The sequence below is a fragment of the Poeciliopsis prolifica genome, unplaced genomic scaffold (genome assembly GCF_027474105.1).
Source record: "Poeciliopsis prolifica strain line A6 unplaced genomic scaffold, Auburn_PproV2 SCAFFOLD001, whole genome shotgun sequence".
NCBI classification, from domain to species: domain Eukaryota; kingdom Metazoa; phylum Chordata; class Actinopteri; order Cyprinodontiformes; family Poeciliidae; genus Poeciliopsis; species Poeciliopsis prolifica.
Genome location: NW_026562376.1, coordinates 15,716,053 through 15,742,632, shown reverse-complemented (window position 1 = coordinate 15,742,632; position 26,580 = coordinate 15,716,053). Strand labels below are relative to the sequence as shown.

Genomic DNA, 26,580 nt, shown 5'->3' with positions numbered 1-26,580 from the left:
TCATTGTGATTTGCCAGATGGAATAAATCTGCTTTATACCATCGTTCTTTCAATCTTAGTTTCCCAATTTTTCTTTTTTTTTTTTTAATGGAAACTATATTCTTGTTACATCTTTTTCAAGGTAACACTACTGAGAGGCCCTTTCAACGCAAAATAGGCCAAAAAGGGATTCTTTGCGCAAACATCACCCTATTATATCTGGTTTCTTTTCCCAGGAAGCGGAGGTCAGAGTTCATTGTTACCGCCTTGAAGGGAGAAACACTTTATAGAGTCATGTGAGCGATCATCAAAGAAAGTACTTTCAGCAGTTTCTGGAAGAACACATCGAACATTTATGAGAATTTCGATTCACATTTTAGCATTTCTGCCAATAAACAGTGGGCAGCGAGAAAAATGTACAATGTTAGCCCCAGCTGCGTGGTGGCCTAGATTTGGCAGCAAACGAACCGCTTGCAGTTTTCAGAAGTGACGTTTTTGCTCTCAGGAAAAGAAAAAAAAAGAACCCCATAAAACAGCACTTTGACGACATTATCGGGGAATATGTTCCGTCTACATTTTGTTGTTTACAACAAATGCAGAAAATTCGCCCTACTACATCTGCGTGTCATTTCAACCTACCTTGTAATCTCTGACGTCAAACACCAGTAAGGTTCACATTAACGATCCAAAGATCAGCGTTCGACCAGTGTAACCTCGCCAAAGGGCCTCCGGCGCCCCCACTCGTCTGTTTGAATTATTGCATTCTCGTGAACGTCGTTGCAGCCTTGACGAGGATGAACGCGGCCATATATTTTGAAGTTAAAAAGCTGGAAAAGTATCATTAATGTCGTGAGTGAATAACAAAAAAATATGTGCTAATTAACTTTTGCATAAATATTTACAGTAAAGAGCTCTCTTGAGGAAATAAAACTCTTAATTAATCTACACATCTGAAAAAACCTGAGTAGGAAACGAAGAACTTCAAAAGGCAAGGGAAATAGTTGGAGCACATTGCACATTTAAATATACATTCTAATTAATCCATGTTCATTATAACTGCTGCTCCACATTTCAGCAACCACAAACAAACAAATGTGCATAATTTAAAAACCGTCACACTCTAATGAAGAATAATTTTAATAATTTTGTAGCAAAATCACAAAGCAGCTGTTGTTCAGTAAAAAGCCAGTTTAATAGCAGAATATATCGACAGTACAGTACAGCAATATAAACACTGCCATATTGCTTCTATTTTTACATGAAATTACACAACTGCTGTCCAGCTTACGAAACAAAACAGTAATACTCGGACAGTAACGATGAGAAACGAGACAGGCTCACAGAGCACTGTCACCCACTTTCCACTGACAGGTGGCCGTGGTCATTGAGAAACGCACACACAGAAGCATTAATAGTAAGAGCATTCAGCTGAGTAATGTGTTGCGCACTGGGACCACTGGGAAAAACTGGGCTGAAGCGGAGGTGCACAGCAACACAGGTCACCAAACAAAAAAAAAACTGACAATAAAAAGAAAATAAATGGATTACTTTGTACGAACGCAATACATACATGACATGAAATTACTAAACATACTTCAAAGTCTCTTTGTCAATGGGCTTTCATTGGCCACCTTTTGTCCTACTTGTTTGATGCGCCTCAGTCTATGAGTGCTTCAGTTTGTGTTGAAGGGCTTTCCTCTGCTTGAATTACCGAAGAATCCTGGGAGCCGACCGGTCGTCGGTTACCGTCTTGCGCAGCTTCACCCCACGGCGAATGGTTTTTAGCATATCCACGTCCTCCTGGGTGACAGGCGATGTCACCTGGGGTGCATGCTGAGCCGTGTCCCCCAACAGCAAGCTGGGGAACGGGTACTGACCTTCACCAAGGGCGTGAGCGCTGGCTGCCAGCTCTCCTATCTTCTCAACCAGGCTGTGACGGTTGGCAGCAAGCTGAGGGTCTTCCTCAGCTGTGTGGGCGGCCATGCCGGGGGCCTGCTGGGCGTAAGCAGTCTTCTCCACCGCTCCTCCTCCTGCGTAGCCCCAACTTGTATCAGGAAGACTCATCCGCTTGGGAGAGGCTCTCATGTTGTCACCAGCGGACGGGTCATCACTGTACAGAAACTCCTCACCACCCAGGTGGTGTCGGGATGGGCTAGCAGACCCTGGAGAGTCTGGCACTGTGGGAGTTCTGACTGGAACAATGGGGGGCCTGATGGGAATGGGGCCAGACGTGGATGGCGTGCGTCTCACTCCAGTTTTGGAGGACGGCGTCCTGCGGATGGTGGCCGTCCCAGAAGAAATGACTCCAGGACTGCTTCCTCCAGCGCCATTAGGAGTCCCCTGCAGGCTCTTACCTGCTGGCAGACCTGCTGTGCTTGCAGGCCGCTTGGTTTGAATCATGCGGCGGTAGCTCTGAGCAATGTTGCTGTGGCGTGGGATTGTGGAGGACTTGTCAAAGTCCGGCTGCCCCTCGTTGTCAACATCCCCATTGAGTGAATAGCACTCATAATCAGAGCCTAGAAAGAGAGATGTGGATTTTGTTTTTTATACACAAAATGATAAAATTTCTGACGAGTGTTATTTTGATGAGTTCATCTGCAGCTCATTTATTGTATTATATTTCACAGTAACTGCACTGAGACTCAGGAAAATTTGTTTCACAGGCTACAGGATAATGAGGAAATTTCTGTGCTGGGAAGTATTTAAACCCCTTGAACTTCTTCACATTTAATTGCCTTGCATTTAACAAACTTGCATTTCCTTGCAATTTTTCCACATTAAACACAAAGTAGAGCTTTTTATTAAGTGAAAGGTAAAGTACATGTTTTTTTTTTTTTTTTTTTTTTTTTTTTGGGGGGGGTTCATAAAAATATGAACAGTTCAGCTTAAATGTTTTAGTCAACAGCCAAGAGTCAACACTTGGTAGAACCATATTTTGTAGCAATTACCCCTGCAAAGTAAGGGGTAATTTCTGAAATTTAGAAATTTCTTCATTCTTCTTTGGACAATAAACACAGAATAAACAATTGAACAGAGAAATGGTTTCATCTAAGCCAGATTATGTGTGTTACTGTATGTTTATGGTTGTCCTCTGCTCTACAGCGTCAACCATTTGTAGGTGGATAACAACAACCGCCTGCGAATAGCAGGAAAACTCAAAAAACTCACTAAAAATGCTTAAAACTGTCTATTTTAATAGGTCAAACAACAAATGTACCTTAACATGCATTAATACACACAATCACAGAGGCTTTGAAGACATGCAGCCTTCATTGGGCGTCTTAATAAATGGGCAAGTTGGTTTACAGTCGTACCATGGTGTTCTCACTTTCAGAAACTGAATTCAACAATGATCAAAGAGCTTTTCAGAGCTTGTGATTTATCCAATTACCTTTCCCTGCAATTAATTTTGCCACAACCTTAGCCCTGACTTGTCTATTGTGCTCCTTTCCTTTTAGTAATGACTCTAACAAACCTAGGAGACCTTCAGAGAACAGATGTACTTATATTGAAAATAAATTACACACAAGTGAACTACTGATTTCTGAAAGGAATTAATTTCATTTTGCTATTTAAACATATGAGCTCCACTCTTTTCACATTTCTACAAAAAATAAAGAAATGACGAAAGCCCCCTTTTTCCTTTCACTTCATATAACAGTCACGTAAAATTCCCCCAAAAATGCATGTTTTTTTTTCTTGTTTTAAAATGATACAATGTGCAAAAGTGCAATGTACTAAATGCACTTCATGCATTTAGTACACTCCAAAAAGGGAGTATTCAAGGACTCCCTTGAATACGTGGAGCATTGCTGGCTGAATAAAATACATAAAACTGTCCAGCTCACAGAGTGTTTGGCTTTTCCGGAAGAGGTTTACCTTGCGATGGAATCGTGTCCTCGGAACAGGACGGGGTGTTTGTCTGAGTGCTGTAGCCACTGGAGTACTGCAGAGAGTCCCTGCTGCTCTTCTGCTGCTCCATGCTCAGGCCTCTGGTGAGAACCATAGCCAGCGTACTGGCTGCTGGAGACGGGGGCTCTCCATGCTGGAGCACACACAGAATCAGATATATGGAGGAAATGCACACAGACTGGGACACATTTGCATTAAATCCTCACTTCAATCCCAGAGGCACAGGACTGAATTTACAGACATTTACATTTAAACTCCATGGGTCTCTCATACCTTAGCTGTAATAATTCCTGGGCCACTTCTTGCTCTGTGCAGGTCACCTGGTTGCATCCCGGAGTATCCCTGTGGACTGTGTGGTTCTCTCATCTTTTCCACAGAGTCCCTCCTGCGCTGCGGAGTGCTGGCCAACGTCGGCTCGCAGGAGCTCGACTTGGCCCAGTCCTGCTGGAGCAGATGGAAAAATTAGACAGCGCCTCCAACTTTGCATCTCCAGTTTTTTTTTTTTTTTTTTTTTTTTTTGTGCCATCCAACAGTTGTACTCTCTGTTAAATACATTTGGATCGGGGGCTGCTTAGAGGCGTGTGCAGATATGTGCAGACCAGGATAGACTGCGACAGAGTTAATTCTCAGTTAACACACAATCTGAAGGAAAGGCTGGAAAGCTGAGCTGGGTGGGCAACAGCATGAGGGTGATTGTGAAGTTAGCAGCAAAAAATAAACCACAACAAAAAAAAATGCAAAACAGCAAGAAAAAATAATTAAATAAACACAAACTCAGAACTAAAAACTGCAAACAAAAACAAACCTTCCAGCTAGGAACCTTTGATGTGGGTGAAGGATTGTTGGATCCAGGTGAGTGGTTAAATGTGGGGGACGCAGGGAGTATGACAGAGAGAGGCCTGATGGTGCCAGTGTGAGAGAAAGCAGGGCGGAAGGTACCGAAGGATGAGCATGAGCCATACTGCGGAAATGGACAGACAAGTCTGAGTCAGAGCGCTCAACATCCAGGAGTAGTCCAAGTCAAACTGCAGTGCGGCTGCCGTGAGCAGCCAACGGGCTTTTTTTTAAAAACCCGTAGTTAACAATGAGAGGAAACGGGCTGCAAATCAGCGTGTGTGAGTGCATGTCTGTGAGCGTTGGAAGGATGCATGCAGTACTAACCGCTGTAGGAGAGCTGCACTCGCTGACAAACTGGCAGGTTTCTGAGGCCTCAGAGGAGGCTGAGCTTGTGGATTTCTGGGGAAGGGAAGATGAAGTAAAGAACAGTTGCAGAGGAAATCAGGAGAAGGAGGAAGGTGGGAGAGATGAACAGGAAGAGGGTTGGGAGTTGAAAAAAAAAAGAGCGCAGATAAGCTTTAGCTAGAAGGATTTTTTTTTTCTCTTCCCCTTCTCTTATGGGATCTATAGACTGCAGCCGAGATCGAAAATAAAGTAGCCTGTAAGATCATTTATTCAGAAAAGGAACATTGCATCAGCTGCTGTGCTGGAGCACTACTGAGTGTCTTCAATACACTGCAATCTTTTCAGACCATGAGAGCCTGAATAACTTATCAGTCCAGTGGGATAAGAACTCCATATTTGCAAATGATTACATTGAAAGTGAAAATCTCTGTTTGACTATCAAGCTCTTGCTGAGATGAGGGATTTGTGTCTGACATTCAAACATGAAAAAGTAGACTTACTACAATAGATTGGGTGTAATTGCTGGTTAAAAAACAGCAGCAATTTATAGTGGTGGGGAAAAAAAAACACATTTCGCCCCTATTGAAACTTGCGTGTTTCAAATTTTTTGTCTGATATTTGTCTGAAATACAAATATTGGACAAAAACAAACAAATGGCGTTTTAAAGGTTTAATTTACTAGAAGAAGGACTACAATGTTACTTTTTGGCTCATAATAAAATCAACCTGAAAGCATTCAAATGTAAGGGTAAATGCTAATTTCAAAGCACTGTGTTACTTTGACAAAAAAAGTGAAGCTGTTGCCGTTTCCTCCTGCCCTGCAGCATTACTGCCTGAGGAATCTCTGGGGAGCACAAGGCTGCTTCGGTCCTAGTTTAGCCAGAGTACAAAATCCTGTTTCTTTGTATCGTTTAGATTTTAAAAACAGAAAGATTTTTCAGAGTCACAACAAAGACAGCTACCTGGCTGGTGATATCCGAGGGCATGGGTGACGGAGGCTTAGAATGGGTGTTGGCATCCTGTGAGACGAAGCCAGAGTCGTGGGAGGAGACGCTGCTGAGCCGGTGCGCTCCCGCTGAGGGCATCTGAAGCAAGCTATTGGCACAATGTTACAAACAGAGTGTGAATAATAAACAATCCCATAATCAATATTGTCATGTTCTTTATTCTTTTCATTTTTTTTTTGTTTATGAAATATGTTTTTTTTAGGAGAGGATTTGTGCAGAAACAGGACAGGCTAAATTAAAAACCTGATCATAAAAGCTGCAAGCGTGAATGTTTGCTAAATGATGCCATTCTTTTAATTTTGGAGCTTCAAAGAGCATTGAAACATTATCCCTTTATTTGATTTTTTTCTTCTCCTCTGAAGATTAAGAGCTGGCTTTGTGCATTTTGTCTCCTGCTTTGTTATCTCCGTTCAGAGTTGCTTTCCTCTGTCACCCACACATTTCGAAACGCGCTCCGCACCTTCCCGCGGCACTCCTCCTCCCCCACGCCCGCTCCCCTCCTCGCATCCCCACGGAACACATCCGCAGTTATCACTTCTCATTAATCTTCATTCTCTAGAATGAGGCTTAAGGAGGAATGCCAAATTAAACATGGCAAATTGAATAATCATTATTTATTTAAAACCAGGGACCGTCTTCTATTTCCCTCGCCTTTGATAAATAGTTATGTTTTTTTTTTTTCTTTTGCACAGATACACTAATGATTCTGCAGCTATCAGAGTATAAGCATGAGATGGGCTAAAATTGAAAACACTGATTAACTCATCAGGCTGACAACATGGCAGTGAGATAGAAGTACTGTGCAGCAACAGAGCATTCTGCCCTTGACGTTAATGTGTTGGAAGCAGAAAGAATGGACAAGAATAAGGATTTGAGTGACTTTAACAAGGGCAAACTTGGAATGCGGAGATGGTTGGGTCATAGTTTCACCATAGCTGGAGCTCCTGTGGACACTGTTGGGCTTTGGGCCTGAATAACAAGCTGTAAGTACTTGTACTGTCAAAAAGCAAGATGTGTTTCTGCTTTGATTCACCCACGTAGAGGTTGCAGTGGACCAGTATGGCTTCATCGAGAAGTTTACATCCATACTTTCAGTGATTTATTTCAATAGTTTTGTTTCAGGGTAAAAGGGTTTAAAAGACTGATAAAACTTTCCAGAAGCGGTAGATCCCATTTAATCTGGTTTATTTTCACAGCGTCACGTCATTGTCCTGCTCAAGAATTGAAGTGTGTCTGGGTATTAGCTGTCCAGCTGTTAATTTGAAGTGAAGTTTAAGAATCTGACTTTGTTAATAGTCAAGTGTGATTCATTTGCAGCTCAGTGATGGACATTTGTCTAAATATTAGCAAGGATGTACCTTTGGGGTGGTCACTTTTATAAAAAAGTCCTGCAATAGTGAAAGTGTTGGCTTATATTGCCAACTGTGTCAGTTGGTATGAATCCACATTTGCACTGATAGCAGCTAAAAAATGTTATCACGAAAGAAGGGTTTAATATCAGTTGATATTGATAATCATAGATTAGGTTTTACTGGGAAACGGCCACTACGTCCTCATATTGCAGCTCACCAAGACCGAGCCATAAGTCTTTGTGAATTCATTATTATTTGTATTAATATGGCTTTAATTTTAAACTTCTAATCAATAAATTTTAACAGATTTGTGTAATCAGGGTGGGAAGATCCTAAAACAACTTAATAGAATTTCAAAAGCTGCATTTGAGTCCAGTTGTTTGAATTTACGTTTGATTCTGGCCGGACCACTTTGGGTCAAAATACTTTAAAATAAAAAAAAACACATGGAGAGAAAGAAGACAATGAGTGCAACAGCTTGAGAGAACATTGAGGATTAAACAGGGAGGTTCTCAAAGTAGTAGTTCAGACATTACAACAATAAGCTAATCAGTATTAGTCAACAGGTCTTGTATGTCATAGCTGAGGACAGTTTCATCAAAACAACAAAGGTTTAATGCGGCTTTGTTATCGCTAAAGTGAAATAAAAAAAATTAAAAAAACACCTTTCTTTATCGTCTCTGTGTGCGCTGTGTAATTACACATTTATGAATAAACACAGACAAACTAAAAATAGGGTGTCGTGTTAATTGCCTCAGACATCGCTGAGGTTCTGACAGAAACTTTAACAGCAAAACCAGGTGATTTCCCTTCAACTCCTCCATTACAAGGGGTCCTGTTTGAAGGCAGACTTTTCTCTCGACCCCAAAACTGCACATCTATAAATAAACTGTTAGAGCCTTAAAAAAATAAAAATAAATAAAAAATGCTGGTTTTTGGTTGCTGTGTAAGCTGGTGCCTTTCTGCCTGTGATGTTTGACAGCTTTCGACATAATCTGGCTGTAAGAAGCTTGAAAATGACAAATCTGCCTGGAGCAAGGAGCCGAGGAGCTCGCAAGGTACCACAGGTGCTGCATGTCGACTGTCACAGGTAGTCAGGATGACACATCGAATTTATATTAATACAGACGTCTTTCAAAGTTTTGATATTAGAAGGAGTGATGTTAAGATTGCGCATGCGTTTGCTCAGAACAGCTCCACTGTTAATAATATCCATCATTACCAACCGAGCCATAAATAACTTTAAGAAAGAGCCTGGAAGTTCTTTGTCAAAGTTTTTTTTTTTTTGTACCTATTTTCAGAAATGCCTGCAGAGTATTTTTGATTGCAGTGAACCAAAAGGACCTGTGTGTGTTTGTAGGCTGTACCTGCACATGCTGCTCTTCCTGGAGCTGGTGCTGCTCGGGGAGGAAGGAGGAGTCTGGTAGGACCAGCTGTAATCAGAGCCTTTCAGGTCCCGAATTACCTGCAAAAACCCACCAAAGAAATTATGAAGACAAGTTTAAGTGTCATATATAAAAGTTTTCTTGAGACCAATTGATGCGGAGTAAGAGTTTATTATTTTAGGGAAATTATAAAACGTGGACTGACACACAGATGTTCATTTGAAGAGCAGCTACTACTTCAGCCAACCCGATAGAACAACACTGGTCAGTTCTTTCTCTAACTTCTGGACTCTTCTCTTTACTTCACCTCAAAGGTTTTGATCAGTGGCATTATTTTGTTTATAGACCGTGGCTTGGGATTAAAGATAAAAACACACAGAGACCGCTCCTGCGCTATATTTGACACACATTTTGCCATTAACACAAATTGTGAGTGGAGCTTAAGGTCACCAAAGCAAACAGATCACAGGACTTCAGGTATGTATCAGTTCTCCAGCAGCTGTTGTGCTTTAAGATGGGGAAAAAGACAGAACAGTCTTCAGACACCAGTGTTGTAGTACTCGAGACCGGTGTTGGTCTCTAGACTATTTTTTGATTTGGTCTCAGTCTTGGGCGCTGAGGACTCGGGAGTTTATTTCAAGCCCAGTCAAGATCACCGCTGTGAAAACATCACTAAACTTACAGAATACTGTCCAGTTTATTTGTTAACATGTTTGTTTTCACTGCACGCAAACGGCACCGATTAAAACCCAAGCATTTACGTGACTTATCAATTACGTGTTTCTGTTACGGGTTAGGAGGTCTTGACTACGACACTGTCTGATGCCACTGATTTGTTTGATGAATTTTCAGACATTTACTTCATGTACAGAGCTCCAATCTGCACTTCCTTTGATTAGCGTCACATATTAACTACCACAGACGGCTCAGAGAGCGGTTAGTTTCCGTGGGACTGTGATGCAGCTACATGTTTTAATCTCGTCTCAACAAAGCTGTAACAAGGTTACAGTTAAGGTTCAGGCAGTATTTCACCAATGCTACATGTTTACATTTGTGATGGGAGGATGGAAAAACCTTTTTCTGGCCTCCCAAACAAAAACACTGCATGTGCCTTTTGATAAAAAGAAAGTCAAGGTCCTCAAGATGACATTAATTTCTGCAGTTCTCTAGCAGTGAACTATAGAGATTTATTTTACCTCCTTCACCCTCCCGTTCACTGTGTGCAGAAGAGAATTGTACATCATTTATTTTCACAGCGTTATGAGAACTCAGAGCAGTTCAGCCTTGTTACCTGCTCACTGGCGGGTGGCAGCTTGTGTGGGTCTTCAGTCAACATGGTAAGGTCATCAACAATGGCTTGTAAGTGGGTTATTTCTCCCAGCATGGCAATCTCCACATTCTGTGCGAAAAACACAATAAATTAAAAGTCGCCCGGCAAAGGACGAGGAAAGCTCAAGAAGATTTTAGCCTTGGAGCTCTTGTGGACATAAAGCATAAACGCTGCTCACCACCACCGGCTGAAGGAAGTTGATAAAGATACAATAACGTCCTCTCTCCTCCAGAAGGGCCCTTCGCACCGCCTGCTTCTCCGTCTCCTCCATCAGCAGATACAGGTCACTGACATCTTGCATGGCACTATCCAGCTGAGGGCGCAGGTTTCCCCGGCCTGAGTGAGGCAGCAGCACAGTTTGCAAACCGTGGGAGGAAACGGGAGTTGGATAAACAGTGGGAAAAGACATTGAGGATTGAAAGGGGGTGGGTGATGATTGTAGCAGTGGCATAAAGTGTCAAGGAGAGGGGAAAGAAGAAAAAAATTAAACACTGATTAGAACAAATAATGATGAGCAGCTGTGGACTAGAGGTTAATGCACTGACAGACTTCACACTTTAATGGTTCATGCACATGGGAGAGGGAGGAATCTGAAAGAAGTCATCAAACAAGGACAATGAGCAGACGCCGAAGAGGAGGAGACCGTGTAGAATGATCAGAGCTGCATGCCACAGTTACATGAGGGATGAAAATGATTAATGAGATGCCGCATTTCTGCTTTGATTGCATGATCTGAACTAACATGTTCACCACAGGGCATGCATATCTTAGCATTTTTAGTTGACTCTTAAAAATGAGCTACACTGTTAATTTCACGTTGATACTTCGATAACTTTGCGGTGATATGAATTATAGTCACTGACAACACACGTGTGTGTGTTTAACGATAAATAGTTCAAATTAAACTATTTGGCTTTTTTTTTATGTTGACCATAAATTAACAGGAACAAAGTCAATCTTTCAGGGAACACTTATGTAAGAACACTAATTAAACGTAGAGCCAGTCACATAAAAATATAACTGGTTGTTCTTTCAGAGGTTCTTAAATGCAATTTTCAGGCTGCAGATTTTCATTTTCTGAATTTACAGTGCCAATAGTAGCTGTTTAAATTTAACAGCCTGTATTTAGTCTTTAACATATATTGAATATTGTAAATAAAACAATTGTCATGAGGCAGCAGGCATAGATTAAACTAACGGTACCTGGAAGAAAGCAGCAGCTCAATTTTTTTTTGACCCAGCACGCTGTGCAATTTTTAGACTTCAGTTCTTTCGTATATAAATTGAACATATCACCGTGTGCTAATTTCTAAGTCTAAAATGCTTGTAGGTGGATTCTGCTATTTTTGAGCTGAGCAGTCTTTTTTCTGCTTAGCTCAGTCAAATGACATCTGGCAACCAGTTACTTCACTGCAGAACTGACAGAAGAGTCAATCTTCCCTTGCAAATTTCATTCGTCTCATGCAAGCACATTCTTTAAGCATATTAAACTCTTTCATCCTCCAGCTAAAAATGCAAAGACAGCACGTTTTTTTTTCTTCTGACGGCAGATTGATCTAATGATGGTTTTGATGCTTGCATGTGAGTTTCTCATACAAGGCGAAGTGCAGCAGACATACCTAGAAGCTCTACAGCCAGGGGGAAAAGCCAGAAAGAAACAGAGGAGGGTTGCAGGGATGGAGAGACAGAAGAACAGGCAGCATTAGGTGCATCAAACTGCATTGCATGTTTATGATTAGCTCGCACCGCTGGCATGTTAAAATTGAAGGTTAATCAGAACCAGCAGTAGGGGCTAATGCAAGCACAGCAAGAGGAAGGGAAATTACTATGATTCATAAAGCAAACCATCCTTAGGTGCTACTGAGGCTGCTGTAGATTTTGTTTTGACAGAACGTGTCTCAGTCTACACTCTAGATGGTGCTAGTTCACTATAATACCACTGCACAGCCCAACAGCCAGTTGCCCACTCATTTGTTTTGTATCAAATTTCAAGGTTTTGATTACTAAGCATGACTTGCACGGTTTCCTCACCTTTCCTTGCTTTCTTCTGGAGCTTAATAGTATCTAACGACTTTCTTTTAATTTCCTGACGAGCCCGCTTGTATTCTGTAAAGAAAAAGTGGGGGAGAAAAGGTGCATCAATGTTCCAACTCACACCGAGACACAAAGCACGTGCCGATTTTACTACACTCCCTTGTTGCTGTACCTTTGGCATGGTCTTTGTCAAGCTGATTCGCTGTCTTCTTCCATTCCTCTATCCTGTCTTGGAGCGGCGTTACCAGACCTTCCATGAGAACACTACAGGAACAAGACGAGGATGAAGCTTAAAACATGGATGTAAATTCAAGCACAGAAAACCCCTAAAAAAAGGTTCCAGAGCAAGAAAAGAAACAAAACAGATGTCGAAAAATATACATGTGGTTCTTACTTTGTGAAATGTCTTAACTTTGCCTCAATGCTACGGTGTCGCATGCACATTCTTGTCAGAGCAGAGCCGATGTCCCTGGTGGCACCTTGGAGACACAACATAAAGACAAACTATTGCTGATTGTTCAGAAGTCCACATGTTGAAATTACAAATCTAATCCCAGGAGAACGTCAAGACGAAACACATTACAGCTCCAACACAGAGATGCAAAAAAGTATAAGCAGAATATGCAGGTTTTTATGTTGAATTATTCAGGTTCCAATTCTCTATGTAGTTCACCTGCATGAGACATCAGTGGTATTAAATGCAGTAAGCTTTATTTTCAGAATTAAACATTGCATCCTTCCACAAGTTACGGTTCATAAAATACCCCAGCTCTTTCACCTCCCAACTTTCTAAATGGTACAAACACAAATTGCAGAAGTAAGGAAAAAAAATGTGGTGATTTTTTTTAACGTTACATGTATAACATAAAAAAAAATTTACAATGAAAACAGGCTCAACGTTTCCTTTTTAAGCCCAGTGGTTGGGGCGCTCGCCAGTCATTCATCCAACGGCCCACCGTGTTTTTGAGTTAAATTTTTTTTAAAACTGACAGAAAATTGGAAAATATCACTTGATAATTATGAGTTACTGGACGATTTGAAAATTAATATCTGAAAAACAACTATAAAGTCTTAAAAATGCAAACATAAAAAAAACAAAACTTAAATCAATAAGCAATGCTCTGGTGGGGACACAAGTAAAGCCTGGTGGCCCGCCAGGCTTATAACACACTGGGAGAAACCCGAAGGCTAACATATTGTGGGGGCAGCGTCATGCTGTGGCGATACCACAGTGTGATGGGAAGATGGAGCTCATTATATGGCCATGCTCAAAGGAAAGCAGTTTTGAGCTGCTAAAGACCAGAGAATGAAGTGGAGATTCATCTATGGAGCAGAAAAATGATCCTCACAGAGCTGCAGTGGAATGGTTTAGATCAAAGCCTATTCAGGTGTTAGACAGGGCCAGTCAAGTCCAGACCCAAATCCAATTTAGAACCTGTGGCAGGATGTGAAATGATGTTCACAGATGCCCTTAATGAAATCCAACTGAGCATGAGACATTTTGCATAGAAGCAAACAAGAATGGGAAATGAATCTCTTGCTGTGCAGAGCTGGTATAGACATAGACCTGAAGATTTGGAGAAACAATTATAGCAAAAAATGGCTATGCAAAATATTATTGACTCAGAGGAATTAAATATAAATACATGCCACAGTTTCCTGGGTTTTATTAGGGACAAAAATACAAAGCATGAATCATTTTCCTTCCACTTTATATTGGACATACAGAATACCAAAAAGTAAAGTTTGTGACAAAATGTGAGAAAGGAAGTTGTAAATGTCAGGTTAGTTGAGCTGTAGTGACTGATATTTTCTGGAAGGACCCCAAATCAAATCCTGTTTAATGTTCCTAACAGCCTGACAGCAGATTTGAACCAATACAGCGAACTGGGAAAGGTTACGTTTCACATCCAGTGACGCATTACCCACTACTGCCACAAGATGGGTGCAATCTGAGCGGGAGAGTGGAGCCCATAAATGTCACATGTGTTTGTGTGAAGCAAATGAGGCGCAGTACCTGAGGACTCCAGCCATGCTCCCCCTTTCATTCTTGTCAAAACAACCATTTTCCATCTGAAGCTCCAATTCTGCACGCAGATTTCTCAATAACAGGTTGCGTAAAATGGCTACTGAACTTTTGCTCTTTGTATAACTGTAATTAAATGGGGTCTTAAGATATTAAAGCTGTCGCTGGCGCACTGTCCCAATGATAGCTCAGAGGCTGGTGTAATATATGGTAGCACTGATCCTGTTGTAATCTGGGCCACATAGGGCTAATCTGAATGTCTATGAGCACACACAGACTCACACACACACACACCCAAACAGAGCAACGGGACATGACTTAGGCCTCCGAGGGGAGGGGATTCATAAAGACACACTCTACCGCATGGATCTTTGTGAATTACTTTGGTAATGCAGAAGTTTGAATGCAGACAGGTGATGTGATTTACCAACCCCCCACCCTTTCCAAAGTTCTCAACCCTTCTATCCTGGAGGGAAAAGGAGGCAACTCTGTAAGGGGATATCCCTCTATTCTTCCATGTCTGCTCTGCCTTTCCTGTTCTCTCTGCTTGCAAAACATCATTCAAACTGGGTAAGCATGAGAAACAGACGCCAACACTAACGTTCACGATAAAACATGAAAGGGAAAGGAGCTATGCTTGGCGCACGGTGTCCAAAGATATGCTTTGCTCCTTTCCAGATATCACAATGGATTCAAAAGTCAACTGACATGAAACTCCAAAACAAATGCCGTTCCATTCTATGTGCCTTACAAAGCTTCAAACCGTATCACTGAAGACTACAACGACTAGACTTTGAGTCTGTCTTACAGAGACATTTGAACAAACACCTGTAGAAAGACTCAAAAGAGGCTGTGTGGTGCTTTGGGGAGAGGTGGGGAGAGTAGGATGGGCTTTTCCAGGTGACTTAGCAAGAGGGCTGAGTTAGAGGTGAAAGTTTCTTGTACCAGGAAGTAATTGAAGTAACATATGGAGCCAAAGCACTGAGCTTTGGCTGTAAAGAAATCCACACTGCAGAAGAAGTCAATGTAAGAAACCCTTAAATTCCTTTTTAAAAACTATACATCAAGTTGTACATTTCTCTTCCGGAGTCAGACCAGTTTCTTCAGATTGTATATTCTATACAACTGTTTAAAATAGACATATTATAAACCTTCTTTCGCAGCCTACGTTCAACTGATTTCACGACCTATGACTTAATGAAATGTGAAATATTCTACATATCTTTTGCTAACAGAAACGTAACAGCACGTCCCCATCACTGTCATTTCTTAAAGGTTTTGTGTCGCAAACCGGGCTTGCCCCCAAAATCTGCCTCAACAAAAGCAGACGGAGCAGCTGAGCAGTTCTTACGGGAGCAAAGGAGGCTGAAGGAAAGCAGGAGAAAAACACAGAGAGAATCTGGGCTTTTATATGTCTTTAGCAGACCTTGCCAATGTTACTGTCAGCTGGGGAAAGAGAGACTCGCTCGTCCTATCCACACCTGCCAATTTCCCTCCCGCCTTCTTCCTGTCCTTCTTCCCCTCCCGAACGAAGAATCAGCTGACAGCTACATCCTGGAGAGCTTCAGAGGCTTCCTGGCCGTCTCCAAGAGCCTTTCTGGCCCCTGGCCTCAGCCGGATGAGCAGGGATGGAGTGATTTACTCCCACAGTAACCTGCGTTGCTACATGAAATTCTGGCAAACACATACGATCAAGGAGGGAGGCTTAACGTCACTGAAAACTCATAACATGGAGGGCAAAAAAAAACAACTTATTTTGCCTTTTTATTTTTTGAAGGCCAACACTTCCTCTTGAGATACTATATTTCATGTTACTTTGGTGATTTTAGGCCACTTAACTAAACTTTGTAGTAGATTGGGAGCTGGTTAAAAGTGTGTGAGGATAGAAAATGACATTAATAAGCCAAATGTGACCCTCAGGGGTTTAGAGTGAGTTGGTCAATGCACCTTCCTGACCACAGATGAAGCAAAACACAGACAAGCACTGAAGAAAGCTTTATTTTGAAATATATTCCATATTGCTGCTTGAACTTTTTCACATTTTGTTACATTACAACCGCAAGTTTGATGTAGTTTAAAGTAAATAATTGTGAAGTGGTAGGTAAAAATAAACTGTTATCAGTTTTATTCACAAATGCCAATTTAAAAAGTGGGATCCATTTACATTTGTCCCCTGTTGGGTGGTACTTTGTGAAACCAATAATACCTGTTGCTAAAAACAAACAAACAAACAAAAAATATTTACAGATAGACAAACCTCAAAACAAATCTTTAAAACTCAACCCTGATCTACACAGAAATGAAGCATTCCTTCATTTTATTTTAATTTTTTTCACAACCAGATGACTTTTGAAGACAATTTGAATTCTTGGATTTAAACAGAAGCATCAGAATAAAAGAGAACACAAATGTGTCAAGCTTTTCAGGTGTTTGTTTGTATATGTATATATATATATAATTTTCTTTCAACTTCACAAATATCCACGTCTTAATGTCAGTTTATCACTAAAAGTGAACATGTTTGACTGGTTCTCTGCCTAGCAGGTGGGATTTTGCCTCAACCATTTGAGCTCCAGTCTCCACGAACGCCACAACGTGGCCTCAGCATTTTTGTTAGAGGTTCTGTCCAGTGCTCTGGTTCTGATTAACTCTCCTGATTCCGTGTGAAAGGAGGAGCATTTTAATAGCCCTGCTTTATAGGGGGTTATACTACCAGGAGCTAAACTGCCACAGGCCTTACTCCTTGATGTCTTCAACATGGGAGCTTAACTATCTCTCTCTCGCCCAACATCTAACGCCTGGTGCTAAACTCAGGTTTCATTGGTGCTTAAGCTGACAGATTCTTCTGCAGATAGACTTCTGTTTTCTTCAAGTCTTAATACAACTTTATTGCATTAGTCTGGGCTGCCCCTTTCTCTGAAAATTGTGTCAATAAATACTGTTCCACAAGAAGAGGTGTAGGAAAACCCCATGTACGAAGTCTTTTCACTTCGGCCAGCTTTCAAACAGACTCTGTTGAGCTACAAAAATTCTTTCCAACGTTAGCACCTTGGATTTGGGAGCTGGCGGCTGGCACAGACAGTTAAGCTCGCTGCTTTTTAACCCCACTCCCCTTAAGGAAAGCGGAGAGTGAACTGGCAGGGACACACTGGAGGCCACTGATGGATGAAAAGGGCTGTGGGATGAAACCGGAGGAGAGAGGAAGATGAAAGAGGGTGCATACCCCCAGTCGGAGGTGCATCTGACCAGTTGGGGAGCGGCTGCTGCAGGTGCCACAGGCGCTGCCAAGGCTCCCACACTGAGTCCCAGATCAAGTAAATTAAATCAGATAATCTAAGATTTTTCTGTCGTCCAAACTTTACTTCAAGTAGGCAAAATTATAACACTATAACAGAGAAGAGCAACGGCTTTGATTTTGTGAGGCTCACAGGCAGAGCTTAACAAACATGCAGCTGAAACTTCTGACTTTAAAACCTTTACAAATCATCATAAATCCACATCATCAATAATTTGCTTCAAAGCGCAGCTGGGTTTCCAGTTGCTCTGCACAGTAGGGGAAGTTCAGGTCATAAATAAAAAAGCCTCCACTATGCCTCCTGGTCAGAGACCCATACCCTCTGATCTTAACTGGAATGAGTGGTGGATAAGGCAGCCTCATGTGGACATAGACTGCAGCTGTCAGAAACGGACAGCATGAGTCTTTTGATAAACTACTCAGTATTGACATAAAAAATGAAAGAATTCAACCTAGAATTTGCTTTAATCTTCGTTTGTACTGGATTGACTGGCTGAAATAATCACACGTCGTTTTTTTTCCCCCTTGACCTAACTGAGCCTCAGAAAATTGAATAAAAGTTCGTCAAGAGGAACTTTTTGAGGTTTTAAAGAAAGTAAGCTAACGGTAATTGAGGGAGCGAGAGAAACCCCCTTACAAAGGTGAACTTGTGAGTCAGTTTGACATGAAGACTCAAGCTGCACTGCTATAAAACCCTTATAATCATACTGTTCTCAGTATGATCCATAATCATCACGTGGAAACTTCCTTCTGAACTGGACTTCAATAAATGTTGGAGTCCATTGTTTTTTGTTCTTTTTTATTGGATGTTTACAGTATATGTGTAGTCTCCACTAAGTAAATTGAAGGCAGTGGGACATTCACTGTCTTATCCCAGGACAGCATAGCATGACAGGGTGAAAGATCAAACCACCAACTGTCCAGCAATTGGAAGATGATTACCAAGAGTCCTCTTTGGCCCCTTTGTTTAAGGTTCACTGACCAGGAGAGAAAGAGGAACTGATGTTAAAGAGATCAATACATTATTAACACTAGTACAGTCTTCAAATGCAGGTTATGACCAACTACTTTTTTTATAATTTCAACTCAAATTTCAACTTTAGACTTCAAACGGAGAGTAACGAAAGATTACTTTGGTTCAGTGGTTTAACAAAAACGCTTCTGCTACTAAGCGGGTCTGTTAAGGATGCATCGTCTGATTCACGAAATCTTAGCTTCCATCACAGCGAAAAGAAAACCCGTTAAAACATTTCAGGCTCAAAATGTTTTCGATTGAGTGTTTAAATAGATGGTCTCAGTGTCTGTAGACAAACTCAAACACTCATTGTAAGATTTTTGTGTTGCAAAAAAAGCTTACTCAAACTGGAATGTTTCTCCTAATCAACAATACAACGAGGACGCAGAGGAAGTGGTCTCAGGATCAATTGTTTTAGTGTCCCTCACGCAAACACTGTCAAACACACACACAGTCATCCCATTGTTGCCTGGCCAGACAAGAAGCCCGGCAAGCTTCACCTCTCAGCCAGAAACATCCACAGACAGCCCCTGGTGAGTGCTGATGTCTGGTGTGCATTAGGACGTGATTCAATAGGCGCAGGAGAAGAACAGAGATGTTTTTTCCCTGCTGGAGGAGCTTCCTGTTCTGCAACGTAAATGCTGCTAAAAATACTTGTTAACCCTTGTCCAGATGTGCATTTTATTGGACACGAAAAAAAAAAAAGGAAACAGGAAAAAGAACAAGAGAATGCTCAGTTAATGGAAGCAATCCGCAGTGGGTTGACGACACCTCTTGCCTTGTGGGGGACGTTTAAATCTAACGGTAATGGATCAGTTAAATCTTTGAGGGAGAGAGAGAAACCCCTCTAAAAAGGTGAACTTGTGAGTCAGTTCAACGTGATGACTCAAGCTGCACTGCTTTATAACCCTTGTAATCATACTGTTCTCAGCTAAAAACAATCTGCCCGTGGTCTGTCAGTGGCACTGAAACTGTGGCTAAACATACAGTAAAGTAATGTAATTAAGTCCACCTCCCTCTTCAGCCTGGAGTTAGTCTGAGATGAAACTTGCAATCATTCCACCCTCAATACTGATCCTCCTGGATGCCTCACGTGAAAATATGGATGTGAAGCAAATTATGACATGTGACATGGAATGTAAACATCTTTTATCCTTTGCAGTTTTGAAAAAAAGAATCCTGTAAACCCCCCAATTAAGAGAGAAAGACATATAGAATCTCTTTGCATATAGAATCTCTTTAGAGCTGAACATTAACACAGTGCTCCCCTCAGGTTTTCTCTCCAGTTAGTACTCCTTGTCCTTCAAATTACTACTCAATCTTTTCCCAAAACACATAGTCAGTGAAATGAGATGCAATATTTTTGATTGCGAGATGACCACATATAATGAATACTTATGCAAAGTTTAGGTCAGAGAAACGCATTCAGCTCCTTGAAAAAGTAAGCATATCCCTTGAACAGTTCCTTATCTGGTTTAGTTACAACACAAACTTTAATGTGTTTCGTTTGGGATGCTACATAATAAGCCAACAAAGTAATGCATAATTGTGAAGCTGAAGGAAAATCTTTACAAATAAAAATGTTCTGTAGACTGGTATTTAGTCCTCTTAATCCAATAAAATTCAATGCAACTAACAAAGCTAGTAAATCATCCATATGCGTGTTATTTAAGTTCAGTATAAATGCACTTATAGAGAATATTAGTGAGCAAACAGCTAACCAATCACAAAGACCAAGGAACATATGTCAACAACAGGATTAGTTTATAACGCAGCATCCCACACTTTTAAAGTCTCATGCTTCATTCCTCAAAAATGGACAGAGTATAACACAACAAACATTCACAAACATGTTTATGAATGTTTGTGGCCATTCACAAACAACTAACAAGCAGTCAAAGGGAGCATTAACAAGAGAAGCAACCATGAAATCCAATGTAACTCTGGAGTAGCTGAAGAGATGCACAGCTAGGGCGAGAGATTCTACACCGTTCAGTTTATTTCTATAATGCAAATTCACAACAAAGGTCTTCTCAGGACACTTTACAAAAAAAGTTAATTTGATCCGTTTATACCAATATATTTTGAGTCAGTTGCCTAATATCCAAATATTTATCTTTGTTACCAAGACATCAAACAATGCAGCCAAGTTCAGTTTTCTTTTGCTACTTTTCAGATTAGATAAAAGTTTTCTATCTGAGCCCTGGGTGGTTCAGTTGGTGCAGAGGCTACAGTCATCGTTGTCCGGAGTTTGTTTTTACATTTGCTGAAGAGCCACATGCAACGTCTTGAGACTAGAAATACACAATATTATTGTAGCATTATTGTCCACTCCACAAAAATGATCTTCAAGTGGAAGAAGGTCTTTTAATAAGACAAAAACAAAAATGAGCATCCTCTCTGTAGTAAAGCAGAGTGGTGGCTGCATCATGCTGTGAGTACATGTTTGGAAAACAGAAAAAAATGGAAGCTGGTATGAGTTGGTACAAAGGGAAATGGATGGAGATTACCTGTTAAAAGAAGCAGTATATGACCCTCTAAGCCATAACATTTCAACTTCTCTATCTCACATAATAAGAATAATCCCGAACTCTCAAGATCTATAATCTTATCAGACAAATTCAACCAATAACTCCAGACTTTAACCCCTGGTTCTGGTGCTGAGATTACAGAATAAGCTTTTACCCAAGCTTGGACAAGAAAAAAACTGGTTTGATGATTGTTCTGCTGCTGATCACAAGGGTGTGCTCATTATTTGACAACCCTGTACAAATAGGTTGGATAGAGGGGGAAGCAATAATCCCCTGATCTTGCTCAGCGCGAGGCCACGACCACATCTCTTCCATGCCAGGGTGTCCAGATGGCGGGTAGGGATATCCGCTCCATCTGCCAATCCAGAGAAGTGCAGCAGCCAAGCAGATTACTGCTTCGCTGACACACTGATCTACAAGCATACCTCCACTGTACGAGAGAGAGAGAGAGAGAGGAGAGAGGAGAGAGAGAGAGAGAAAGAGAGGAGACAGAGGAAGCAGGCGAAGGTTTGCAATGGCCCAGGAACATCCTGTCTGTGTTTATGTGGATGCATGTTTCTGTTATGGTGTGCATGTGTGTGTTATCATTTCTCACCTTGTCAGGGCCATTTTTCCAACAAATACTATGTTGTGAGGATCCACTGCATCTTATGGGGCCCAATAAGAGGCCTGCTTTTGTTAGGTTTAGGAGTATTATGTGACCTGAGTTTAGGGTTAGGCTAAACGAACAAAAAAAATGAATGGAAGGTAAAAGCAAAGTTCTTTTGAAGATAAAAATGCATGCAGTATGTCTATGTGTGTGTACTCTGTGGGCTTTGCTGTGCAGATGTTCAGAACAGAGCGTTTTTATTAGGAAGGGCAAACTTGCAGAGCATAGCAGTCTGGTCAATGATCCAAGAGTGTGAATTTTTAAAGCTGGAGCTGGCTGATGTGGAAAGCAAGTGAAGGCAGTCTCTGTCTGTGTATTACTGAGTGGGGCTAAGAGGATTAGCTCGACGCCTCTGCCTACCCTGGATACCCAGAGCTGTGGAAATCCCACGGCAACCAACCACAACCCCCATCCAGGTCAACTAACAGCATCGCCTCTCTTAAAAGAAAATATGAAGTTTGTATGGTATGCAGTCACAGGTCATTAACCTTAGTCTCCCAGGTTTAGTTCAGTTTATTTTATTCAACCACAAATGAAAATGGAAAATGCTGAAAAGTGTAACAGAAGACCAGGCAACAGTTACAGCAAAATCAATACATAGTAATACACAACATTCACTGGAGTAATTCATTTTCCAACTTTTTCCTCTCAGGAAGACACATGCAAGCCGTTTGGGTTTTCTTCCACATATTTCTCTTAGTATTTTGTTGGCGTTCTGGCCTATTCCTCCTAAATGATGGCAGTGTACCAGTTCCTCCTGCATCAAAACATCCCAGCAGAATGATGCTGCCACCCCCATGCTTGACAGTTAGGATGGTACAAGCACTTACTTTTTCCTTACATGTAAAAGAGATCCATATGGTCTAACACTTCCACTTTAGTTTCACAAGACCACAGGATATGTCTCTAAGAAAAAGTTATATGAAAAAAATAAAAACTAAATCCTTTTCTTGCTAGATTTTCTGACAAGTAGGAAATAGAAACACAGTTGTGCTCATATGATTACTTTTCCTGGTGGAATTTTTGATGTTTTGACAAATCTTGTCAATATATCAAAAAGTTTGTTATGTTTTTTTTTTATTATGTATCTGCTTTGAAAAACAGTGTGAGCAGTCAATGTTTCATACTTTCAACGTGCGTCTCAAATGAAGCCACTGGCTTTACGCCTCCTAAATATGTTATTTGCCCCTTAAGAAGCAAACTGGGCCTCAAACTTCCAAAAAAACAAGAAAGGTGTTGAAACATGGAACATGTCTCTCCGTAAGCTTTACATTCTCCAAATACACCCTGCTAATACAGTTTTAGCAATTACGAACCCTTATTGAAAACAGATGAGGGCTTCTAGTCTTGCAGATTCAGGCGTGCCTTCAGACAAAGATCCATCAACATGGCTTGGAGAAACTGTCAAACCCAGAGCCAAAATGCACAGGCAGCCAACTCATACGGCTGCTCCATAAAACACAGAGGCTGACGCCAGAGCCATGACCGTAGTCATAAACTCTTAAAACTCACAACACAAGTGAGAGGAAACCCAAACAGAAGTACAGACAACGGGAGTCTCTATATGTAGAATGAGTCACCATCTGGAGGATCTGAAACCTAATATAATTTTCACAGGTTTTATATTAAAACAAATCTGCCCTCACAGTGAAAGACAGTACAAACGTTAGGAGAGGAAATCATAAAATCCATTCTTGCTCCCTGACCGCTCTCCCTGGATCAATCGGGAAGTACTGAATGAGGGGAAGTGTTGCCTGCCTTGGCACAGACAAGCAGGGAAATGTGCACAGTTTTGAGAATGTGAGAGTTAAGGGGGTGAAGGGGTGAGTATGTTAAAGGTGGATTAAAGCAGGCAGCAGAAGAATGCGATAAAACCTCCAGCTGTGCCAGCAGCTGCAACTCGTCCCCCAACACAAGAAGAGGATCAGGGTGACAGTGATGGCGGCTAGCAGTTCATAGTCGAGGGCAATACTCCCCCCTGGTTCAGCCCTATATGGCTTTATGGGAGACCCCGGGACAAATATGATCACCGCAGGCAGACCGACCCATGTACAAAAAAAGAAGCACACACACGCACACACACACACACACACACACACACACACACACACACACACACACACACAAACACACACGCAGAGGCCAAAGAAAAAGAGCCACACAGACAGAAAACAGAAAATGGTGTGCAAGCAAGTTGTTGAACAGCCGTTATGGCTAAACTGTGAAGACGAGAACATTGTGGCAAGGGTGGGTTTTTTTTTGTTTTTTGTTTTTTAAAGAAAATTATATAACAATGTAAGAGCAGTCAAAATGTCAAAGCCGTCAAACTGCAGTGTTGGAACAAGCGGGCTGATACCTAAGGTTTACTCTTGAGCAGCACAGGCTAGTTCTAGTGAATATCGACATTCCTGCTGCCAAATTAATTACAGAGTTTGGATCATGCATAGAAGAAAACAGCTCCCACGGGAGCAATGCAGCTAAAATGGCAGTCTGGTTCAGAGAGCATATAAGTACTGAACGATCAATCATTTTTAAAATTGGGAGAATCATTTTCGGTAAGCAGTTTGTGATCACTTAATCTGCCGTTTTTAGCATGTTAAAATGACAACTCCAGCATTTTTTGTTTTTCCTGTGCTTGAAAGCATGATTCTTCCACTGCCATGTTTCATCTGCAGGTGTTGTTTTCACTCTTTGCACACTATTTTTTATGTCCAAGCTCAGATTTCCTCACCATATGAGGTTTTAGATGTGTAAGTCGACTAAATTCAGCTTTATTTTTTAGGTGACAAAGTGAGTCAAATGAATTATTTTCAATGTAGCATAAAAATGCAACTTTTTCCACATGCCAACACAATTCATGGAACAAAAATAAACCACAGACCTGGTTTTTTACTCGCATGTCCACTTGGTAAATTCAGACATGTATTTGCCACATACGTGTGTGTGTGTGTGTGTGTGTGTGTGTGTGTGTGTGTGTGTGTGTGTGTGTGTGTGTGTGTGTGTGTGTGTGTGTGTGTGTGTGTGTGTGTGTGTGTGTGTGTGGCCCAACGAGGCAAATAAAATGGCCTAGTTGAAAAGATGCTTGTGATTCTAGGAAAATACCCGACCACTTCAAAGTTAATTTAAGAGTAATTCTTTTTATTGTTACCATTTAGCATTTTTAAAATATCATAACAATGTGTTGCATGCTTCCACACAACTACCCGCATTGGACTTTCATGAAGCTTTAAGCCAATGTTAAAACATTCATATAAAGTCCAATATGACTAAGACTTGATATCAATAAATGCCTTTTATTTAATGACTTGGATCTTATGAAAAGCCACAAATACCGATTCTGAAAACTCATAAAAGACAGATTCATTCATATGGAGTGTCTCATTGATTAAAGAACAAATATACAGCTACAATATATACAGAATTACAGTCCTCATCGCACTATCAATGTGTGCAGAATCCTAATAGCAAGGGAAGCAATATGTTTTATGCTAAAATATTCCAGGCACCATAACATTTAAACTCTACATGTAAATAATATGTCTGGTATCGACATTCAAAGTTCTTTATACCCTTATCTGATATAGATTGCAGCCACCAAGATGTTACATTGAGAGATAACATCGCTGTGGTGACTGAAAAGAGAGAGAGAAGTGATGTGAGGGAAATGTGAAAGAATTGTAACTGATATTGCTTGGTCATGTTATTTTCTACTGTCGCGCACCCCCAAACAAATCTAAAACTCACTGTTATAACAAAAAAATAAATAAAAAATCAGCGTCTTCCTTTTAGAAAAACTGTTTGAGCGTAAGCCATGTTTCATTGGTTTCTCTGTAATTGCTCTGAAAGTCTCTTGCCGCTTATATAGTCCATGGCCTAAGAAGGATGACATTAATCCTTCAGTTAATGTTCCTCGCAGAGGAGTGAGTGGGTGTATGAGTGACACACTTTCAGGGATGTTATGCATCTCCAGCTGCGAAACTCAGTTTGTTCATCTCTCTCATCTCTCTTTGGGCCATCTATCATACGGCTGTCTTGCCTTCATTTCTCCTTTGAAGTCTTGGCCTACAATGGCCCGGACCACTACAGACTGGTTAAGCCACGTCTGCCTTGCTCCGTCCTGTAGAGCACATCCACTTCCTCTTCAGTGATTATTTCGTAAGATAACCAAGTTAATAAAGGTAAGAGCTACTAAAGAGCATGTGGGATCAATGGTTGTGACAGGGGGGAAATGGAAATAGTGTTGCTGAGATCCCTTTATGGTAGTGCCTGGTAAAGACAGGCTGGTGTTGCCGCAAAGCATTTAAAAGCGCACTGGTATGTGACCTGTGGGGTCAGGTGGCCGGCGACCAGCTGTCACAGTCTGAACATATGTGCGTGTGTGTGTGTGTGTGTGTGCATGCATGTTTGCATCTACCCCCACGTGATTGAGCTTGAGAGAACGTCAGAAGCCTTTGCACGCTCATGTGGTTTAGTTGGATTTTTTTGACCTACATACTGCTCTCGACGATCAGGTCCAAAGAAATCTGTGTTAATCAGCGTCCTTCTAGCCAGCCTCTCTGCCATTACGAGCAGCGTGATAAAGCAGATGATGAAGACTGAAAAACAATAAGCTCCATTTTTTTCCATTTCTTTGACCGGCTTTTCCCCCATTTAGCTGCTTCCACTTATTTCTTCTTAGCATAATAAGACAGTGAATAAATGTGAAAGCAAAAAAATATATATACTTTTTAATATTGAATATTGTTCATATAGGCATATGTTTAACATTAGATATAGAAACTGTACAGCTCAAAGAAATGCAATTGCTTGTCAGAAGTGAAGAAATTGTCTCAGTGTTGATCCAGTCCTAGATATTGGCTCAGGGTGAAGATGGAGGCTTTTTT

The 26,580-nt window shown here is 41.1% G+C and overlaps 1 protein-coding gene across 4 annotated transcripts in view; it reads right to left on the bottom strand.

Moving 5' to 3' along the window:
• Positions 1-1,100: 1,100 nt before the first annotated feature.
• The window catches only part of mtss1la (MTSS I-BAR domain containing 2a), a 32,134-nt gene continuing 6,654 nt past the window's right edge, over positions 1,101-26,580 (bottom strand). Inside the window, exons 4-15 of one of the 4 annotated variants that reach the window (XM_055034147.1) lie at positions 12,576-12,660; positions 12,354-12,445; positions 12,179-12,253; positions 10,326-10,483; positions 10,109-10,216; positions 8,800-8,897; positions 6,036-6,168; positions 5,053-5,127; positions 4,697-4,852; positions 4,165-4,335; positions 3,859-4,024; positions 1,101-2,495 (exon numbers count right to left, since the gene is read on the bottom strand). In XM_055034147.1, coding sequence (XP_054890122.1) covers positions 1,687-2,495; positions 3,859-4,024; positions 4,165-4,335; positions 4,697-4,852; positions 5,053-5,127; positions 6,036-6,168; positions 8,800-8,897; positions 10,109-10,216; positions 10,326-10,483; positions 12,179-12,253; positions 12,354-12,445; positions 12,576-12,660 — 2,126 coding nt within the window. In that variant the 3' untranslated portion in view covers positions 1,101-1,686. The remainder of the gene's footprint in view (positions 2,496-3,858; positions 4,025-4,164; positions 4,336-4,696; positions 4,853-5,052; positions 5,128-6,035; positions 6,169-8,799; positions 8,898-10,108; positions 10,217-10,325; positions 10,484-12,178; positions 12,254-12,353; positions 12,446-12,575; positions 12,661-26,580) is intronic. The other 3 variants (XM_055034156.1, XM_055034165.1, XM_055034171.1) reach the window with 3 other exon arrangements.